Source organism: Eretmochelys imbricata, chromosome 2 (assembly GCF_965152235.1).
Source record: "Eretmochelys imbricata isolate rEreImb1 chromosome 2, rEreImb1.hap1, whole genome shotgun sequence".
In the NCBI taxonomy this organism is placed as follows: Eukaryota; Metazoa; Chordata; order Testudines; family Cheloniidae; genus Eretmochelys; species Eretmochelys imbricata.
In genome coordinates, this window is record NC_135573.1 from 88,724,364 (window position 1) to 88,746,330 (window position 21,967).

The window sequence follows — 21,967 nt, forward strand, 5'->3', positions numbered from 1 at the left end:
GTTCTCATATTACTGGTGAGGCACAGAAGGGTTAAGTGACATGCCTAAAGTCGTACAGAAAGTCTGTGGCAGAGCCAGGAATAAATCCTAGGTTTCTTGAATTCTAGTCCTGTGCTCTGACTAGCTAGCTGGTAACTTTAGTAGCTGTTGATACACCATATTTGTAACTGAAGATGGGGACGATTTAAGAAGCTGATTAAGAACAGACTCCAAAAAATTGATGTAAAGCTGCCTTGGTGCAAAAATTTAAAAGTAGCCCAGCTCTAAGAATAACATCAGAGACACTTCACTCTGTTTCTCAACTTGTAGATTTGTTTTTTAAACTGCTGTGCTCATTTTTATAGTAATTCCTGCTGGAGGGAGGTGGGGCAAGGTAGCTCCAGAACTAATTTAAATGTAAAGTCTCTTTGCAGTCCATGTTGGAACTGTCATCTGCCAAAACCTAATTAAGTATTTAACTCAAAATATAGTTTACAAAAATCTTAAACCAGCTCTGAACCTTTCTGTAGAGGGGTGGGCAGGAGTGCCCATTTTCTTGTCTGTGTGTATTTTTGGTGGGTGCAGCTGTTAGTCCATTGTCACCATAAATCTTCTGTTCCTTGTGGGGTTAATTTTTTTTCATGCACTCCATTTCTGTTAATTCCTGTGTGTGTATTTATGCACACGTGCACACACTTGTCTCTTTCCCAAGTTAGCAGCAAAGGTTACGTTGTGTGATACTCTATTCATGAGTCAGTAGGTACAGAAGTTACTGTTTTGTCATATTTTCCTTTCCCTTGTTCAAAAGATAAAGAACAATCATCTGAACCAAGCGATTCATGAGGAACGAGAGGCCATCATTGAGCTGCGAGTGCAACTTCGCCTGCTACAGATGCAGCGAGCAAAATCAGAGCAGCAGGTGCAGGAAGAAGATGAGCCAGAAAAGCGTGGGGGTGTTTCTCAACAGCAAAGAGACAGTGTCCTGGAGACAAAAGCAGCTAAAGAGCAGTCAAAGGCAGTCAAGGAGCTAGTCAAGCCATCGCCAAGCAAAGACAGGAAGGAAACTCCAATTTGATCAGGGTCCTTGGGTATTCATAAAATCAACTGGACTTAGCAAGGACTGTGCAACTTACTGTAATTCAGAGGCTAAAACTGCACAAATCTTTGCTGGCTGTGTACATTGTGTAAAGAATCTTGTCTTTTAAAACCCTTGAGATTTTTGTCTCCTTCACAATTGTGGATTCTGCCTATTAGGCTCAGGTTACTTTGGAGGACAAAGCAATTAGAGGTTGGAGGGTGCAGAGGAGTTTTCCAGCTAGTGTCAGATTATTGGAGACCGATTTGCTTCAGGTGACTTTAGATAATTCAGTAATGGTTTTATTTTAAACCAGAGCAATTATTTGTTTTCATCAGAGCAAAATTGGGAGGTCTCTTCTTTCCAGTCAATAAAAAGCAAAAACCTATCCACAAACATTAATTATTTGCCTTGTGAATCTATTCATTCTCATTCACAGTCATTTCTGCTTACCTGGTCACTCTTGCTTGTGCCTTTGATACCTTTCTGATGCAGATTATATACAAAGGAGCTTTAAATTCTTTCCCGTTTGGCTAAAATGTCTGAGACTGCAGGAGATCATCATTACCTAACACATCCTCATTTTACAGTTGTAAAATGTATTAAAATACATGTCAAATCTCACAGCTGTCCCTTTGTGGTGGAAGGTGTTCATCAAGAGCCAGTCAAGTCTTTTGGCAGTGTAGTGAACCCATTTGCTGGTTTGTAAACCAGTGATCCTCACCATCATACGTGTATAACATAGATGCTGTATTCACACCGCTAGTGCATAAGAGCAGCCTTTTCTTAGTACAGAGAAAGGGTCCATTTTCAAGTGTTTGGAACGCTCAGTTCAGTTCAAACTCAGCGACCGAAGCTTTAGCAGTTAAAGAGGATTGGTTAAGTTGTTTGCTTAGCTTAGAATAAGTTATCTTTGTCTAACCAAGCAATATATTGTTCCAGCTACAGAAATTTAAGCCATTCATGCTTTTCAGGTAAGTCTGATGAAAGATGCCCAGTGGAGGGAGCAGGGTTCAGCAATAGACATTTTTTTCTGTAGTAACAATAACTGTGACTTACTTTTGGCTCAGCTATTTAGTGCTATCAGCAATCAAAGGCCTTCATAAAAATTGGCATTGTCGGGCCATTTTTATGTTTCAGATGCACTCATTTATATATGTCAAATGAAATGACGGTCATGAGACTAGTCAATAAATATTCAACTCAAAAAATATTGAAAACAACTCCACAGAGTGCTCACTGCCTATCTTGTTTCTAGAATCTGGATATTTATTTTCAGCACCTGTTGGATGTGGGTGTATTCTTTCTTTATCTATTGCACTGTTGTGAATCATGGGCCATGATTTCATTTTGTATAAATAATGCTTTGATATGTTATAGAAAACAGCCTCATATTTTTTTAAAATTTGGAGAACAGAATTTATGAAGATTGAGAATGTGATTAGGTGGCAGTTGTAAACATGTAAAGCATTCTCCCTTGCCTGTCTGTTACATGCATTTTATGTACGCTAGCAATATTTAAACATTTTCTTTAAATTCACTATAATTTCTATCAAATTGTCATAGATTTTTCTAATCAGTGTTCTTCAGACAAATCTCTTAATATTGATTAACTTTTATTTTGTTAGGACCATATTCATCAAGCTAATAAATTCAACAGCCATTTGAAAATAGTTTGTAATGTATCTACCTCGCAGTAAATGTCCATCTTTCGAAAGCAGCCTAGCTCACTTTGCATGCGCAACTACCTTCCATTGTGTGTGGGGTTTGTTTTGTAGCAAACCCATCCCAATTAAACTATGAAATCAGTTTTTTGGATTGCTGTCCTCTGGAGACAGTTATCCTGGCATTTCTATTATGAAACTCTGCTGAGGAAAAAAACTGGTTCAAAGCTAACATTTAAGTCTTGTTTTAGATCTAATGAAAGGAAAGGAAAACAAATATTCAAAGGTCTGTGGTTTTCAAGACCCTAATTTTACTGCTGTAACTGAAAACGTGAACTAAAAGATTTACTTTTTGAAATGTGAATTCAGGCACTCGGTTCTGTTTCTCCTGCAGTTACCAAGCAGCTGCACCACCCATGCTGCTTTAGGTGTTCGGGTTGTCACCAGCCCCTGTAGCAATAGGACTGAACACAGGTCTTTGCAAGTAAGTTCATCTCTTGTTTCTGTAATGCAGTTTGGTTGATCCATCTTATGTTAAGAATTTTAGTTCTAAAAGTTTCTGGAAAAAAATTCAATTCTCTTGAAAAAATAATTAAAGCAGATTATGTCCATGTTGCTAATTCACAATAGACCCTTTTTTAATATAAATCTGAGGAGCGGAGCTACTGTGCTTGAGTTTTTGGTGTGTGGAGTTATGGATTCGATTCTTAGTAACACTGTTGATGGGTTTTTCATCCATCAGTTTATGTACAGACAGGATACACTAAGAGGCCACTTGTACTTTGTCTGAGGTCAAGTTAAGTCTTAATGAAAGCAGTGCTAGATCTAATACGTATCTTACACATGTAATGAGTTAGTGATCTCTTTGAAGGAGCCATTATACAGTTAAAAGAGCTGATTACTTTTAATTGGACAGTAAATGTAACTATGAAAGTAATTTCAATGATCTGATATTTTACACTACCCAGCTCACTTATAAGATGCCCTATAAGAAGAGCATCCCAAGGTGCCTTACAATAAAACTCAGCTGGAGGTATAATTAAAGGGAGTGTTGCCCCTAATCCTGAACTTCCCTGATCATCCAAGAAAATGCACTGAAGTTTGTCATTTAAAATAGAAAGGAAACCAGAGTATAAGGACCTAGCTGGCCTACTAAGTGGGAAACTTGGATAAACAACCACTCTAACAAATTAAAATGGACAAGTAGTAGCAGGAGGAGAGCTGGCATATAGAGTACATTACATCCATTTAATTTGCTTGCTATCATACTATGGCTATGGATCATACCTGACAGTAGTGTTCAAATGAGGAATGCAATAGCATTATTGGGCATTTATGCCCTTGCAGAATCAGCAGCCAAAATACCAGACTGAGCAAATTTAAACCTCCTGAAACCAGACTTCATTTTGTTATGCCTTTGTGGGCCAAACTCAAACAATGCGTGTAATAAATAGCTAGTCATAATTGGACATGATGGTTTGAGCACCGATTGTATCAGTAATAATGAATCTGTTGTGTGTGTTGACTAGATTTAACATGGCCCATTGTTCTAATCTTATGAATATAAACATTTACACTGGTAACCTGTTTTGTAAATTCCTAATGCTAGCTCTAACTGAATACTGCAGAAGGGTGACACTTCCGGGCCACACCTAATTAACTGTTCTTCAAATCCAGCTTAAAACCTTGTGCCCACACCATGAAGTACTTTAGTTGACCGTACCAGCACATGCTTCTGTTGAATTACTCCATTTACAAGCCATTTCAAAATGAACTCTCAAAAGGCCAGCTAAACAGTCACACACCCCAGTGAGTAAAACTCTTTATAACCAAATTAAATTAATTGTGGGGAGAAAACCAATGTAAAGCAGCAGGTTGTTATGTGCATCTGAAGTGGGAAGTTTTGAAGGCTGTTACCATCCTATTTATTGAAACTGTATCGAGCTATTTTAGACAACTATTTTTAATACAAATTAATCTTTTTCCAATAAAGTGTTTGTACCCTGAGACGTAGCCGTTTGCAGTGAACTGTTGCCTACATGAAAGTTGCAGTTAGTGGTTTGTCAAATCTAGCAACAAGCAGCTGTTTTTATCAGTTCATGCCCCTGGCAGGACTCTGAAAAATGTCAGCCAGTGCTGACTTCAATCTTTTAGCAATTGCTCTGCAAGACCCAGATACCCCAAGGGCTAGATTACCTAAGAAACTTGTGTGGTGATGCTAAGCTTCACTATACCTCACTTCTAGGTGCCTAGAAAATTGTTTATCCACAGTGGATAGTGCAAGATTAGGTCAGAGAGAGCGCACAAGCATGAGAATAACTGGAGGGTGTGAATACACACAGCTGACTTTTCAAATTATTTATCCACTGTGAGATGGGGGAGGCCCATGTGAGAATAGCCCAGGAGATCGGGCACACTCCTGCAACATAGCAAATCCATTCCCCCACCTCCCCTCAGGTGGAATAGATACGTGAAGTGGGGAAGCTCCCAAATTCCTGTTGAGGTACCCTAAGCCCTGGGCTAAAAGTAAGGAGAATGGTTTCCCCACTGCAGCCATTTTGTGCACATTTGTCTATAGGGGCCTGATCTGGTAGGCGAGGTTGGAGCACACCGAGCAAGTCAGGCCCTGCCGGTGCCTTAAGTACAGGCACACCTAGCATCTCTGCGCATGGCTCTGGGCTTAGACACCAGGATGCCTGGTGTGTGCCAAGGGGCCGTATCACAGGTGCAATTGGGAACTCACTGCAAAAGTTAGTGCTAAGTGATGTCCACTGCCTACAAGGTGTGGGTCACTGAATTGCAGTGGGGCTGATTCTGAGATTGAGGTGCCTATTGCCATTTTAAGTCCTTTTCTGAATCCAGCCCTGGGGGATGATTTTAAATCACTCCTATGCACAGCTGAAGCTGTTCCTTCATTAACATCAAAAAGTAGTGCATTGTTGGCCCCGTAGCTCAATTTCCATCTCCACTGGAATGACTCTGCAAGTAGAAAGCTGTCTAACTCTTACCCTTGCAACTTCTTCCTGGTCTTCTAACAGTCAAGCTGGCTTCTTTCCACCATCTAAGTGTAATGATGCCACAGGAGCCTCCAGCTATTTGTGCAGGTGCCAAGGGTGTAATTTGTCTTGTGGAATGCTGACTAGGGCTCTTAACTGCCTGCGAGGGAACACACCCAGACTGATTGCAATGGAGGTTGCAGAATCCACCCCAACCGAAGGCACAATCCCTGTATGGGGCAGGGTGGGAGCAGCTAGGATCCCTCTCTACCAATCTGGCTGAGTAAGTGGCCTAAAGAGCTGCCCCAGGGCCAGAAGCAGGGCTCAGGCAGGCCTTGTATAAGGCCAAGCAGCCGTTGTGGCAGAGGAGGAACATTCTCCCACCAGAGAAGCAGAAGTGGCTAAGACCCCACTCCCAAATCTCCCCAGGGATTTTCTTCTGCAGGGGCTGTGAACCAGGGCAACGGGCCCTTCGGCAGAGTTGGATCCCCATCACCACCACCCTCTGCATGCAGGGCTGGAGGAATGCCTTGAAGAGCCACATTAGAGAAGGAAGAAGCCTCCCCCCAGCTAGGGAAAGGGCAATAGAACTGAGCTCTCCTTCTCAGCCCTGTGCCTGTTTCAGGATGTTAAAAAGACATTTTGCTTCAATAAATGACAGGCTGCAGTGAGGACACCAGCTCAGCCCATGGAGCATGCTTGGCTGATGACAAGACAGGGGGTCAGTAACTGGCCTTGGCTCTGCAGCCTGAGTGCTGATGTTGGAGGGACAGGCTGCTGTGGTCAGGATTGCCTTAGCTCCTGGGGAGAATTTAATAAATAGGTGGGAAAAGGCATCCAGGGTCATAAGCAGCCACACATGGAGGGCAGGGCCTGATCCACCCCTGAGGGGAGAAGAGCCTATGGGGCAATTGCTTATCTTGAGTTCTGGCAAAGGAGGGGGAGGCTGGTCTTAGTCTCTCCCTCTTCCCTTAGAAGGGGCAAGTTTGTGCTCCCATGGTGGAGAGGCAATCAGCAGGAGAACAGAGCTTTGCCTGGAAAAAGATAAGGCCCTTCCAGCAAATGATCCAGCTAAATGCTCCAGCACTGGGCAACAACAGCTGCTGCTGCATCCGCTTCAGTTACCTGCCAAATGCATCCTCCTTTCCCCAGCCACGAAACAGCAGGGAAGCTCTAGGCCCAGGAAAGCTGCATACCCCCCTGACTAAGGCTGTGTGACTGTCACAGATTCAGTGACTTTCTGTGACCTCCACAGCAGTCCCAGGCCACCAGGCTGCCCCCACCGCAGCAGTTTGGGTATGGAAGGGGGCTCAGGCCTGAGGCTTGGGTGTAGGGCAGCGCTTACCTCAGGAGAAACTCCCTGGAAGTGACCAGCAGCATGTCCCTGCAGCTCATGGGCAAAGGGGCCAAGGGGCTTTGGGTTCCCGGCCAATGGGAGTGGTGGAGCCAGCATGAGTGGCATGGGCAGCACACGGAGCGCCCCTGCCCGGCCCTGCCCTTAGGCGCTGCAGGGATGTACGGGCCACGTCAGGGGAGCTATGCGCAGAGCGTGGTAGGGAGCCTGCCAGCCCCACCAACCCTCTGCCCCCAGCACCAGCAGAGGTCCTGGGCCACACACCACCACACTCTTCCCCCAGTACCTCAGCACCCGCAGCCCTTTGGCCCACGCTTTAGTTAGGGGTACCTAGTAGAAGTCATGGACAGGGCACAGGCTGTGAATTTTTGTTTACTGCTCATGACCTGTCCATGACTTTTACTAAAAATACACAACTCAAATATAGACTTACTCACAACCAGGGAAGCTAGCAGGTTAGAAGGGGAGAGGGAGTTGCACACTCCTGCTTGCTTTAACCCAGTGGTACAGGAACAGGGAGAGTCAGGGGGCCATGGCCCTCCCACTTTTCACCAGGGAAGACCCCCACCCCCCACCCCTGGTAGAGCCCAAACAATGGTGGGAGCTGCTTGTCCCTGCCCCACATGCTCTCTACCCAGGGGAGTTGGAGGGCTACATGGCAGCTCCCCCGGGGGATGGAGAACTCCTGTAGAGAAGACTAACCATGCCTTATGCAGTCAGCTGCAGATACACTCCTCTGCTGTACATGATGAGGTCTTTCATACAGAATCTGGCCTGAGACCAGCAAGGATATGGCTGAAGCCCAGAATTAAATAGCTCAGGCTAAGCTACCTTCTGTATTGCAATACGAGAGGTCAGGATCTAAAACAATTGGCTCCTTAACAATCTACTGAAAGCTGAGTTGCGACACAAAGGAAGGGGAAGGAGAACACCATCCTTACTCACCTGGTTGGAAGAAAAGCAATCATTGCCAGATCCCCAGTAGCAGAGAAAACTAGGGCAGGTGCTAATCTTTACTACACAAAATGATGAACTGTTGTACTAAGAGCCTTGATCAGCTCATAAATAATCACTGAGATGACAAAGGTTCAGAGAAAATAAACCAAACTTTCTATTATCTGTAGGCTGCAGTAACAAAGAGGACCAAAAAAAGAAGGGCTCAGTTTGCCTCCCGTGTCTGTACCTGTAATGGGCTGGAGAGGAAGTCCCAATGGGTTTTCTGGGACTTGTATAGCTCATCTTAGGGAATCCACATTTCTGCTTTGCAAATAGGTTATATCAAAAGGAAATGAGATTTTAGTAGAAACCTCCACTTCTTCATTGAGCAGCCTCTGCCTATTCTCACTTGTGGGACCAAGGTAGCTGCACTGCGAGCCACTGATTCTTCTGATGTGCAGCATCTGCCAAACCTGTCACCCCTGCTTCATTCCAGGCTGGAGGCTTTAAAAAGGGAGAGTGGCTCCAACCACAGCTCACCTCCCTTCTGATAGCTGAAGCAGCATCGAGTCTGGATTGTATGCAGTATCCTCCACCTCAGTCTCACAGGTTTCTCTTTCTTTTTGCCTTTTGGAGGCTATGGTTGTTTATAGGTAGATTGCCAAACAAAAGGGGAGGAAGCGGCCTGTATGTCATGGGCATCCTCTAGATCAGCAGTTCTCAACTTGTGGCCAGCGAGCTGCATGTGGCCCAATTAGCACACAGCAGCAGCCCAGCTGTGTGCTAAAGGCCACCAGGCCACACGGTGGCGTCCGGGTTCCCAGATGCTCAGCCACGTGTGGCAGGGGCTGCTGGCCGACCCTGTGGAGTCTGGGGGCTGCCACATGGGGTTGAGGTCCGGGGGCAGCTTCAGGGCTGCCGGCCAGCCCCACAGCATTGAGGTCTGGGCTGCTGCGTGGCCAGGTTCAGGGTCAGGGCTGCTGGCCAGCCCCACCCAGCGTGGTCTGGGGTCCCTGCCACCCGGCCCCTCACCCAGAGCTCCACTCCTGTGGAGGAGTCTCTGGGCAGAAGGTGCTGGGCATCGAGGTCTGTAGGGAGAAAGGGGGAGCGCTGTAGTTCTAAACCTGTGGCCCAGGTAACATATTGTAGGCCATATATACGGCTCACAATGATAAAGAGGCTGAGAACCACTGCTCTAGAGCTTCATCTCACTCACCTCTACCGACAGGGGAGTCTTTACAGGTTTGGTTGACTATTAGTCTGGCAATGCGCAAGCCCAGCATCAACTCTGGAGATCAGCCTGCAGGGAAAAACGGTTATGAGAAGGTGAGTAACTGTTGTTCTTTGAGATGTGGTGTTCATGTCCATTCCAAGCAGGTGTGTGCACACTGCATGCACAACAGCTAGATGATTTCCCCCCACGCAGTATCCTTAGGGTCAGTCTGGGTGGCCCCTGGAGTCGTGCATTCATGGTGCTCAATACAGGACCCTGCCAACCCGCCACCCCTCAGTTCCTTCTTGCCTGCTACTCCGACCGAGGAGAAGGAGGGTGGGTATTGAAATGGACATGAGCAACACATCTCAAAGAACAGTTACGAGAAGGTGAGTAACTGTTTTTTCTTCGAGTGCTTTAGGGCAGGGCTACTCAAAGTGGTGGTCCACGGAACCATCGGCTGCCCGTTTGCGTGCACATTGGAAAAAAAAAAAGCCAGTCCCCCACATCAGATAGCTTGAGAAGCACTGCTTTAGGGTGTCAAAAATTGGGACAGGGGTGGAGTGTAATAGGTGCCTATATAAGAAAAAGACCCAAAAATCGGGAGTGTTCCTATAAAATCGGGACATCTGGTCACCCTAGAGTGCTTCTTCATGTCAATTCTAATCAGGTGACTCAAGTCCAAGTTCATCCACTGATTGGAGCACTGCTCGTCCGAAAGTCGCATCGTCTTTGGCCTGCTGGGTGATCGCATAGTGCATGGGGAGAATGTGTATGGAGGACCATGTCGCTGCTCTGCAGATTTCCTTGGTAGGCACCTATGCCAGGAACGCTGTTGAAGAGGCCTGAGCCCTCGTGGAGTGCGCAGTGATCGAAGGAGCAGGCACCTTTGCCAAGTTGTAGCACTCCCGAATGCATGATGAGATACATAGAAAGGAGACAGGAAGACCTTTCATTCTGTCTGCCACGGCCATGAATAACTGGATGGACTTTCAGAATGGTTTCATTCTCTCGATGTAGAAGGCTAGCGCTCTGCGGACATGCAATGAGTGAAGTCTTTGCTCCCTGCCACTCAAGTACGGCTTAGGGTAGAACACAGGGAGGAAGATGTCCTGGTTGATGTGAAACTGGGCGACAACCTTTAGGAGAAAAGCCGGGTGAGTCCTGAGCTGAAGTTTGTCCTTATGGAACACATTGTAAGGGGGCTCTGATGTTAGGGTGTCTGAGCCCGAGGACTGGTGCGGTCTTTTTCTGCTGCTTCTATTCCTCCTCTGAAGAGCATCCTGCCAGTTCTGTGGTTGGTAGAACCATGAGGAAAGCTGTGGCTCAAAGTGCCTGTGCTGAGTCGCAGGAGTGTGGAGGCCCAAGGACTTGAGGGGCACCCTCGAGTCCTTTAGACTGTGGAGTCCTTTATCTGTTTTGTTGGAAAAGAGGTCCGAACGCTCAAAGGGAAGGTCCTGAATGGTCTTTTGGACCTTGTGGGGAAGACCTGAGATCTGCAACCAGGAACTCCTCCTCATTGCCACCCCTGTGGCCATTGCGCAGGAGGCAGCATCTGCCTTGTCCAATACAGCCTGTAGGGAAGCTCGTGAAATTAGTTTCCCTTTCTCCACCAGTGCAGAGAACTCCACATGGGGAGTCCTGCGTCAGCTGCAAACTTGGCCATCACACCGCAGGTATTATACAAGTATCTGCTCACGATGGCCTGCTGGTTCAATATGCGGAGCTGCAGACCCCCGGTGGAGTAGACCTTCCTCACAAACAGGTCTAGTTTTTTTACCATCCCTATTTTTAGCGGAGAGCCCCTGGTAGCCCTGCTGCACACACTGATTAGCTGTATCAACCACCGGGGAATCGGAGGGGTGGGTGGGTATATAAGTGTTCATATGCCCTTGAGGGGACAAAGTACCATCTTTCATTTCTCTTGGACATAGAGGGGCAAAGAGGCCGGGGTCTACCAGACCGTCTTTGTGGTCTCAGCACAGTAGGGTCGGCCTCCTCTACCACCACCTCTGCCTGGATCCCCAGGTTCTGGGCCACCCGTCACAGCAGCTGTTGTAGGACCCTGTTGTCTTCCAAGGCCGGGGCTGTCCATGTCCCCGCCATGGTATCATCTGGGGAGGAAAGTCCTGGCAATGAGCCCTGCTCACTCCCCTCGCATCCATGGGGTCACGAGGCACCCAGTATTGCTGTGCCGCCACATCAGCAGGCTGCGGTGCAAGGGCTGCCGGAACCGAGATCATGGGTGCCGAGGTAGTCAGTGCTGAGGTTGCTGATGCTGGCAGTGCCGAGGTCACCACTGCAGTCACCAGCACTGCAGGCAAAGGGAGGGGCGTTGGTGGCGCCGCTGCTGGCAGTGCCTGCGGAGGAACGAAGGACGCCGACGATACCAATGCAGATCTGGGCCTCGACCCCTGGTTCTGTCCCTGGCTCCGATGATATGCCCAGGGTGTCCAGAAGGGCCACTAAGTTGGGGGTTGCCACTGCAGTGGCCACGGCGCCGGCAGTCCAGTCATATTCTAATACCCATGAATAGCCATTACATTGGTTGTACCTTGGAAAAAGGACAATCAAAGTGTTGAAATGCAGCAGTGAACTCATAGAATAAGTAAAATCTTGTGAGTATCAAGGAAGCTTGATCAGTGCCAATGGTTCCATCAAGGATGAGGTTAAAAGGAGACATGTTTTAACTACATATGCTGCACGGAAGTTAATAACATTATGGACTACAAAGCATTATGTTTGGTACCAAAGTGAAAATTTAGCAAACGAGTGTACTAACAGTGTGTCTCTACAGTCTGGAAGTAGTTTCATTGAAACAGGTGGCTGGAGACAGTAGGGATGAGCTATTTGGAAGATGGCAGGTGTAAAGTAGAATGATTTTAAGACAAATGATGTTAAAACGAGTAGTGTGAGATATCAGGGTATAGAACTGGCTGCAATCAAAAAAGATTACAATGGTGGAGTACTGTAGAAAACAAAAACAGATGACAGGATGCCAAAGAAAATAATGCAAACGCAACCAAGGTCAGACAGACCTAGAGGCTGACCATCAACTAGATGGCAGGGCATCATATGCAGAGACATAACCAAACTGGGCTTAATGGAGGAACAAGCTGTGGACAGGAATGGATGGCAATACTGTACTGCTCCCCATGTCTGTCAAGATGCTTTGGGAGGAGAAGGAGAAGTGGAATTAAGTTTGCTCATGGCAGCTCGATGAGATATGTTTGTGTGTTTGGTTTTTTATGGGGAAGCTGCTGTTTTGTACTCCAAAACCTAAGATTTGATGTAAAGTCTCCAACCCTGCTTACTGAAGATTACAATCTAATCACAATTTGAAAATTATCTGATATGGATTTCTGCCAGAGTCTGCAGTCTAAAAAAGGTGAAAACTGTATCTATTCATCTCAATGTGATGTTAACCCTGTATCCAAATGCAGTGGTTGTCAACTTGTGGTCCACGGATCCCTGGGTGTCCACAGACCATGCCTAACATTTTCAAAGGGGTCCATACCTCCATTTGAATTTTTTAGGGGTTCGCAAATGAAAAAAAGATTCAAAACCACTGTCCTAATGGTAATTTAAATGTCACTAAGCTGCGGACAGCAAGCAAGGATTATCATATGAAAATCTGCATAATCTACTTGGTTGCATCTCATTTTTCTCAAGTGGGAGATGTTGGTCTGCGAGCAGAGCTTGGGAGAGTACCTTTCCCCATCGTTCTCCACCAATTTAGTCTCTGTATGTCCCCAGATCACAGCTACAGCCCATCAATGAGGAGCTCATAGTATTTTCAGACAGCTTGGTATCATCCTGTGCAACATCACAAAGTGAATTGAGAGAGATCTGGAACTTGTACAAGACTTCTGCTAGTCTATTCATGAGACAAGATGAACAGAAAATCTGGCTAAAGTGCTAGTGTCTATTCCACAGAGACTCTGAAAATATAAGCAGACTTCTGCTTTAAAATTCCTCGTGAATACTTATTCCATTTTCTCCCAAGGTCATCTTCAGGAGAAACTAGCTTCAAGACAAATGAAAGACGACTTGGTACCTGAAGCTATGCCAGGGTCAATCTTAGGAGCAGACAGCAGGCCTCTTGGGTGTCATAAGCATGTCTACACGGTCGGGGAAGCAGAAGGATTCTAGAATCTGGGAGAGAGCCATGCAGCTAATACTATTTTACTTACAGAAGCCAGAACTGGAAAGATCTTTTCAACAAAAGAATCTCCCAAGATAGGGAGGGATGATGCACATGCTGCTCACAGTGCATTGGAACAATTTTTATAGTGGGGGTGCTGAAAGCCACTGAACAAAAGTGTAAACCCTGTATACGATGGAAACCACTTCAAGCTCCAGCACTCGGAGTTCCTGTACCCCTGCTTTGGGGTTAAATTTTCAAGATATTAGCCATATGATTTATAAGGTACCATAATTCCAGCATTCTGCAGAAACCTTTTAAGAAGCTGCAGTAACTACTTCTATTACATCAGAAGAATAAGCTTCACCCACCTCAGTCTCCACTCAGTCTCAGTCCCTCCACTGGGTGGGAAGAGAGGAGCTATAAGCAGAAGTCCCATAAAAGACACAAGGGAAGATTTCATCTCCTCAGTCACTGAAGTTAGCTTTTTTATGAGGAGAATGAGTAGATATCCAAAGGACAGAGTGGATTTCTTAGTAACCCTAGAAACTGTATTCAGCTAGATGAAGGAATTTTGATCAATCTGGTCCCTGAAAATCTGGGTTGAGGTGATAGTCCAAGTTCCCTACAGCTAAAATGTCATTCTGCATTTGGGTGATAGGAGAGCCAATAAGCTCCCAAGAATGAGTAAAGAGATTCTTGATAAAGATTCACTTACGAACTCCTCACCCTATTATTTCACCAATTTTTAAAAAAAGTGTTTCTGTACTTTTGTAAGCTAACTTGACCACTGTATTTTTGTGTTGTGGTATATTTCTTTTCTAAATATAAATCTTAAGTTTTACATTAAAATCCCTCTGGAAAAAGTCATTCAAATGTAAATGATATTTACAGAAATCCATGCAAGAACTAGAAAAGGAAGGACACGAAGTCATTTCAAAATTGTTCTTTTAATATCTTTAAAAGGTCACAACGTATTCAATCTTATTAATAAATTTTATTTGGACAAGTAGAGAACAACTTGTATCACAACATTTTTAAACAACATGATTAAAGACTGCAGCACTCCCAAGAGTGGTCACAGATATGTACAGTATATGAAGAAAAAGTTGCACCTCAGAGCCGACCATGATCAAGTTAAAAATACCTGACTTAAAGTACATGTGCTAATAAATTTCCTTCAGGTCATGACCAGCATGAAAATAATTAGGACACAGGTACTCAGCAAAGTTTTCTGCTAATGGGTACAGCAATATGCTGCATTTAAAGATTAAAATCAGATTCTAGTTTAGTGTTACCACTGAGCCCTTAAGAGAAATCCAAATTTCTACTGTTCCCCATTTACACACATCAAAACTATTCAGACTTAAGGATGTGCCCAGCTGCACACAATCAGGTTCTTTGCATGGATAAAAACTTTTATAGCTAATACTGGAGGTCTTACATCTGGATATAAATCTGCCTCTCTGGCTATAAGAATTTGAACTATCAGTTGCTAAGGAAAAAACTTGCTAAGTTAACTCCTCAGGAGAAACAACGCAAGTCTCTGGAAATCACATCTCTTCTACAATGAAAATGCTCTGCCAATTCAAGTTTCATTTGTTCAGGAAGACAGAAGATTTAAGGCTTCAGTGGCAAATATAATCCTCTGAGCAATGTTTTTCTAAAGTCAAGATGAGATAGGTAACGTTTACTTTTTCTTGACTCTTAACATCCCTGGTATCAGGTTTAGATAACATCCACCCGTAGTTAAGTCCGGCAAGAGATCTCTCCTCCTTTGGAAGAGGTTGTCCTAAATCATCCATTTTAGGAGCATTTGAGGATAGTTTGCGTTTTGTTTGTTTTTTATTAAAATTATAGTACTATTCAGAAACTTCTTTTAATAAGTCGATGAAGCAGTGCTCATGGCATCATCTGCAATTTTGGTACTGGCAGGGTGTATGCTTGCAAAATATTTGACATCATTGTCATCATCCATTTGAAGGGCCATAATTGTCTGTTCCACAACTTCTTGATGAGAATTGGCAGAATTCAGAAAATATTCTGTAAATAATGGAGAATACACGAGATATATAAGAAAAATAAGAGCAACAATATTATATTTTGGTGCAAAACCCAGCTACTATGCTACAGTGTTATATTCAAAAACATGAGCGCGCTTCTACATCAAGGGCAAACAGAGGCTTCTGTTTTAATACGGAAAGGCTATCAGTGAGACTGAAATTCTGTATTAACAAATCAAAGTTTTTGGATATTTTAGTTTAATCCTTATGCTGTAGGCAGATACTGATTCATGACATTAAATATTAGGGCAATATCTACTCTAACTACAGTCACACCCAATCCTTGTAAGCAAGCAAATAATGTATTAATTTAAATGTATTCACAAACTAACAAAATACTGGGTGATTAATACATGTGCTGGAGGACTCAAGTATAATATAGTTGTCCTCATGGTATAGGAGTACAAGACCCCTAAAATTCCTTCAGTGTAATAAGTGACAGACAACATGTGCAAAGGGAAAAACTCCTGCTAAGAACAGGAGTCCCAAAATCAATGTGTTTATATTTCTAATGGAAGGTAATACAAATAAACTGCCATGCTATTCCATTCTAATGACAGATGCTACCACACAATAAAAATGGTAATATGAATAAACAGTATGCAAGAAACCCCAATATGTGACAGTTTTTTTTAAAATTATATGATACAATTGTATTAAAAAATCTTCCCTTTCCACAGCAGTTTGTGGTTGATTTATTCCCAGAAGTATACCAATTAATATACCTTTTAATTTTATTTTTTAAATCTAAATTGAATAATCTATCCACTGTCTCTCGTTTTATACTTAGATTGTAAGATCTGTGCGATAGGGACTGTTATACATTTGTACAGTGCCTGCACAACAGGGCTGGGTCCTCTAGATGCAACCATAATACAAATAAACTATAAATCAGCTATGAATATTATCCACGTAAATGTCTTTTCTGACTACAGCAAGGCTCTCTGTTATAAGAATTCATGAGTTCCACAGCTTAATTAAGTGTTGCATAAAATTTTCTACTTCTTTTATCATTTTTAAATGTAATGCCCTTCAGTTTATTTGGCTGTCTCCTTGTTCTTGTATTGATAAACGGTAAATAGGAATGCTGAAACGGTCTCTTCTGTATTGTTCATTATTTTACATAATTATCATGTCCTATTTGTCTCCTCTAAACTATTTCTGTTATGTTTTTTTGAAATGAGGGTGACCAGAGCTGAACACAGTATTCCAGATGAGAGAATAACACTGATTTATATAATGGCATAATATTTCCAGTATTATTTTCCACCCCACTCTTAACATCCTAACATTGCTAGCTTTTTCTGGGCACCGCTGTGCACTGGGGATGCTTTCCCTAAGAGAAGTCTACAGTTTGACAATAGCAGTTGAAATGTTGGAAAGGTTCTCCCTTCACTCTCAAAAGGAAAACAGAACAGCACTAGCCACCTCTCCTCTCCCAGAGGGACAAGAGACAGGGTTAGCAGTGAAGTCTGTTTTTCTGATCCCCAGCCTTTATTGCATACAGCATCAATTTTTAGACGAAACACAACACATTTGTTCTACGTCACATCAGTGAATCACCAGTATGCAGGCTGAGCAATATCCTTAATTTCCCAAAACTAGCCCATTTAGGGAAAACTGGTCAAGGAAAATGGGCTAAGAGGGGGAAAATGAATCCATCCATTTCTCCAACGTTACAGAATAGCTCTAGAAGTTGTGATGTTGTCAACAGGCTTGCAGGTACTATCAGGGCCTCAAAGGTCAGTCCAGGCTAAGCCTTGCCACCCCTGGGGGTAAGGTTCAGGAGAGTACAATGTCATAAGTGGCTTCTCACACTGGTGCTATTTTCTCCACTTGTCTACAGCAAACTAACTAAAAAAGGAGACATGTTAAACATTCAATAGTTATCTTTGACATTCATCATCTATTAAACAAGACATTCTGAACTCCAGTAGCACCAACCTTTCTCTAAAAGGGTTTGCCTTAAAGTTTTTGCAAGTAGTACTCTAACATTTGGAACCCTATCGGATGCCAAGTGTAGTAAATGAGGCAGTAGTTGCACAGCAAATTGGTCCATTGGGAGGCAGTCATCTTCAATGACAGTCTGTCAAACAGAACGAAGCAACTGCATTAGATTTCTCCCCATAAAGAGAGAGCTAAAAACAAATACAGACCACAATGAGCATTCACGGATCCTACCAACTGAATAATAATCAACGTATAAGAATATTTAGCATTCATAGAGCATTTTCTATCTACAGATCTCAAGATGCTTTACAGATACAGGGCACTGTACTTCCCAGTAGGAGGCGAGGCCTTATAAATCAGAATAAAGGCTTGAGAAAAACTTAGATAATTTAGAAATTCTTACTGATTTAGACTGCTGTAATTAGATGCAGTGGTAAGTATAGGGTTATGTTATGCTGCAGTTTTCCTTCTAAGTACTGCCCATTTCAAGCACCATAACCCATATTTTAAAAAGCTGTCATAACACACAGCATTATATCTCTGTGTGTATATAATGTCCTCTGCAGTTTCCACGGTATGCATCCGATGAAGTGAGCTGTAGCTCACGAAAGCTCATGCTCAAATAAATTGGTTAGTCTCTAAGGTGCCACAAGTACTCCTTTTCTTTTTTAGACTTATCCATATATGTAATCCTCCCCCTACCAAACAACAAAGCACAAAATTTAGCTGAGTAAACAAAAGAGGAGTGAACTAAGAACCAGGTGGGTAGTCTTTGCTGGCAGAATTCACTGGGGAACCAGAGATGGCCCATGAAATTCCATGAGACTTGCCTCACAGAGATCCTGACAAATTCTCTCCTCAGCTCCGGGGAGGGGAAGGACGGAGCTGAGGAAACAAGGGCACACTACCAATAGCCCTCAGATCCAAATCTCCAGAAGTTTCTTTAAATAAAATCAAACCTCAGAGAGTGGATATCCCTTCTGGGCCATACTCTGGGAACCCCTTCCCACATGGCAGAGCGATTGCTCCTTTGCCATCACTGGCCACCCCAGATGTACCTGGGGTCTACTCCTCCTCCACAGCTCAGACCAGCTTGTTTTCCTTGATGGTATTTCTGTCAGTTTCTGAACAACCTATGCTAGCTGGGTGTGTGGGAAATGACACCTACTTGCCCTTGCTGCCTGAATAGATCATTCAGTAAATGGTAAGCAGCTGCCAGCACTGTATCACTCACCACTAGAGGGTGCTCACTTCATACCGGTCCATGGAACAAGCGGCTGAAGGTTATTCCCAAACTCAGGTATCCTAGGTGTTATTCAGACTAGTTTTTTACTGTCACTTTTTTTGTTGTTGTTGTTTTACATCAACACCATACTTTGATCCTCTGAATATACTGAGGAGAAGACATGAAGTTTGCATACTGAACTTCAGTGGTATGCAACATGGGAATTTAGACGGCAAGAGTGACTGTGGAACTAAGTAATATATCAAACTCTCCTGCGGAGGGAAGAAAGTGCCCCATTTCTACAGCATCTCCTGATGTCTTCTATGGAGCGGTGCTGAGCAAAGAAAGCCATGAATTGTGCCCCCCATCTTCTCCCAACAGAGGAAAGATTCTCTGGCAATGATTTCTACGAACTGTTCAGGAAAATACAGATGAATCCATAAGGAAGTTAGCTGCCCACCCTCTCCCAAACAAATACATAAATAAAAGCTCTTACCTGGCAGATAAAGACAAATGTTTGCCGACCGGACCACTTTGGGCATCTGCAGAATTTTTCAACAAGTTCGTTCATGAGGTCTACCACGAAAGTTGATGTTGAAGCCATATGCAGCTTCTTTAACATTTCACTAACCTATAAGAAATGTTAAGTTAGCAGTACATAAATACAAAAATAACAACTTCCAACCATGACTTAGAAGTTTGAGATATTGGATTCACTTAAATTATTTTACATTAAAATGTGTTTCTTAGCTCATACCAGCTTGTAGGAAATCCATCGAACAGAGGAAACCTTATCTGCACAGAGGCTAAGGGCAATAGGGCGCAAATAGTCATAAACATCTCTGGCACTGTATAGGTCTATAAGCAAGATCAGCTGCCTAAAAGAAAGAACAAAGCATAACACAGCAGAACAAATCAAAAATGAAAAAGGTATCCTGAACCTTGAAAATTACAGTTGACACAACATTGCCTACCATTTAACATAACAGAAACCAAACCATCCATATACACTAAGAAAATTTTCCATTTTTCATTCTAAATGTTAATTGTTTTCTCTCATAATATTGAATAATTCCAGCCCTGTCATCTGCCACTTATTCAGTAAATATGACCCTAATTCTACGTGAGATCAATAAAAGAGTGCAAAAATAATCTGGGATAAGAAAATTAATAGATAAAAAAGTTTGCACTCATTAGATTGTATAACTAACAACAACGTTACAAGGTACATGCAAGCTACAGTGTGACCAAGCTGGTTGCACAGATAACAAGATCAACAGCTTTTCAGATTAAAGCGAGTAGAACAGATTTGATCAAAATAAGTATAAGGCATTCCCCACCCCCACAAGCATACTAAAATAATTACTGGTTGGACAATCTGAGTGGAAGTGCTCAATTAATTTTTTCATTCTACATTAAAGAGGATTTAAAAAATAGTTTACAAGGAGTAAAATTATTCGTAGATATTACTAGTGTGTCACAGACATAAGTAGTATATGTTGTAGAAGTCGTGAGCTCCTGTAGATGAGCACATGAAGATGTGTCAAAATGCCGCTATAAAATAGTTCGTGAATTCGATTAATTGATCGATGAACTGAAAACATTAAAATCCACATAGCAGAAAAAATATCCAAATCCAAACCAAAACCTCATGAACATACTCTGCCAGCTCATATCGAAAACGCCAATTCCTGCTGTTATCGGTCACTAAGAATTCCTGGAGCTGATAAAGATATTCTCGTCTTTTGTCAAGATGAAGAAGCTGAAACAATAAATATAAATTTAATCAGAGCCGTGCAGATTGAAAGCACTTAATGTGAATGGATGGAATATGAACAAAATGTCTATCATAAAACACCTACTTGGATTAAAAAAGCATCCTTTGATATATACAGTATAATGCTTGTAAAACATTGTGGGTAAAATTTTGCTGTGACTTGCAAGAAAATCAGCAAAGTTAATGGGGTATTCTTAACAACATTTTATGCTGTATATACTTTAATTAATAATAACAAAAAGTGGTAAATAACTGCTACGTCTTCAACTGGCTCAGAGAAGGAAAAGTATTAGCTTCATAAAGCTTTTGCAACACCTTCTCTGGTACCATATAAGCATTTGGCTGGACTACTGTAAGGGATTATACTAGTGAAATCTATGGACACAGGGAAAACAAGTGGATGATAGGCATAATATATTATGGTTCAAAGTGAAATAAACATGAAATGTACCTTTAGAAAATCATGCAAGTGTTTAAGGACACCTATCCTGACTTCATCTAGATCCTTTAAAAATCCATTGAAGACTGGAACCAAGTCTCCAGCTGTGAGTTGATCTCCCAGGATAACTGCAAGCTCATGTATAGAGAATGCTAATGTCCTTCGAACTTTCCACTGCAAAAAAAAAATACAAATGCATTTATTAATAAATTATCCCCAAACAACAGTTTTAACATTAGGATTAGTTTTCCTATATTGTTCAACATTAATATTGCAATCCTCAGTACAACCACTTAATTCACTCATTTCTTTCAGTAAAACAGAACTCATTTTTTTCAAAAGCGAAAAACAAGACATGAATGGGATTGTTCAAGGATCATTTGTTCCATCTGCATATCCAGGAACTTAACAAGTAACAAAATTATTGTGTTCTTAATTAGCAGAAGCAAAACAAAAATTATGTTGGATATCAACACTTTTGCAGTTCTCTTCTTGCTTCAATTTTTTCTTATGCATATTGAATGTTATAGTTCTTGTTCCTCTCTGGCTTCTGTAATCTGTACTTTACAAAGCAGAAGAAGAAAGAAGGTACTCTGATATACTTTGATTGGAAACTGTAAATCCAAGAGAGTTACATGAGACTTTCCCTCTCAGGGAAGCCAACATCTGACATCCACACACAGTATCAAATATTTTGTTCCAAGAAACATCTTGGCACAAGCACTGGTCCAATTAAGAGGTGTTAGGTCCTTTTAGTTTCTATGTGGTCTTTTTTTTTTTTTTTTTTTGGGGGGGGGGGAAGAAGAGAAGAGGGAGGGAACATGACATATTGTTCAAATGGATAATGTATTTTCAATTATATAAAAAATAAGTATTGTTATTTAACCTTACTTTCCCCCTCTGACCAGCACTTTCCAACTACCAAATGAGATCTTTGCAGACTTAATCCTATTTTAGTGATGTAGTTTTCTCCCACATTATTCTTGTGGCAGACTGTCAAAGTAATTTTAAACAAACTGCAAACTTAGCAATATTTTTTTTTTTTTTTTAGTTTCTTTACTGATTACGTGTGCGCTAATTTTTTTTACCTTACTGTAAAGCACTTTGGGAAATGTGACTGATACTATATACAATATTCTCCAGTTTATTAAA

General features: G+C 42.6%; 2 protein-coding genes across 9 annotated transcripts in view; one reads left to right on the top strand and one right to left on the bottom strand.

Annotated features, from left to right (window-relative positions):
• RALBP1 (ralA binding protein 1) overlaps positions 1 to 4,725 on the top strand; it is a 68,278-nt gene extending 63,553 nt beyond the window's left edge. For all 5 annotated transcript variants that reach the window (XM_077810443.1, XM_077810442.1, XM_077810440.1 and 2 more), the window contains one exon: positions 788 to 4,725. In XM_077810443.1, coding sequence (XP_077666569.1) covers positions 788 to 1,054 — 267 coding nt within the window. In that variant the 3' untranslated portion in view covers positions 1,055 to 4,725. The remainder of the gene's footprint in view (positions 1 to 787) is intronic.
• A 9,567-nt stretch (positions 4,726 to 14,292) lies between these two features.
• The window catches only part of PPP4R1 (protein phosphatase 4 regulatory subunit 1), a 91,063-nt gene continuing 83,388 nt past the window's right edge, over positions 14,293 to 21,967 (bottom strand). For all 4 annotated transcript variants that reach the window (XM_077810446.1, XM_077810445.1, XM_077810448.1 and 1 more), the window contains 6 exons: positions 20,828 to 20,989; positions 20,261 to 20,361; positions 19,357 to 19,477; positions 19,096 to 19,230; positions 17,369 to 17,510; positions 14,293 to 15,404 (listed from right to left, as the gene is read on the bottom strand). In XM_077810446.1, the coding sequence (XP_077666572.1) occupies positions 15,241 to 15,404; positions 17,369 to 17,510; positions 19,096 to 19,230; positions 19,357 to 19,477; positions 20,261 to 20,361; positions 20,828 to 20,989 (825 nt within the window). In that variant the 3' untranslated portion in view covers positions 14,293 to 15,240. The remainder of the gene's footprint in view (positions 15,405 to 17,368; positions 17,511 to 19,095; positions 19,231 to 19,356; positions 19,478 to 20,260; positions 20,362 to 20,827; positions 20,990 to 21,967) is intronic.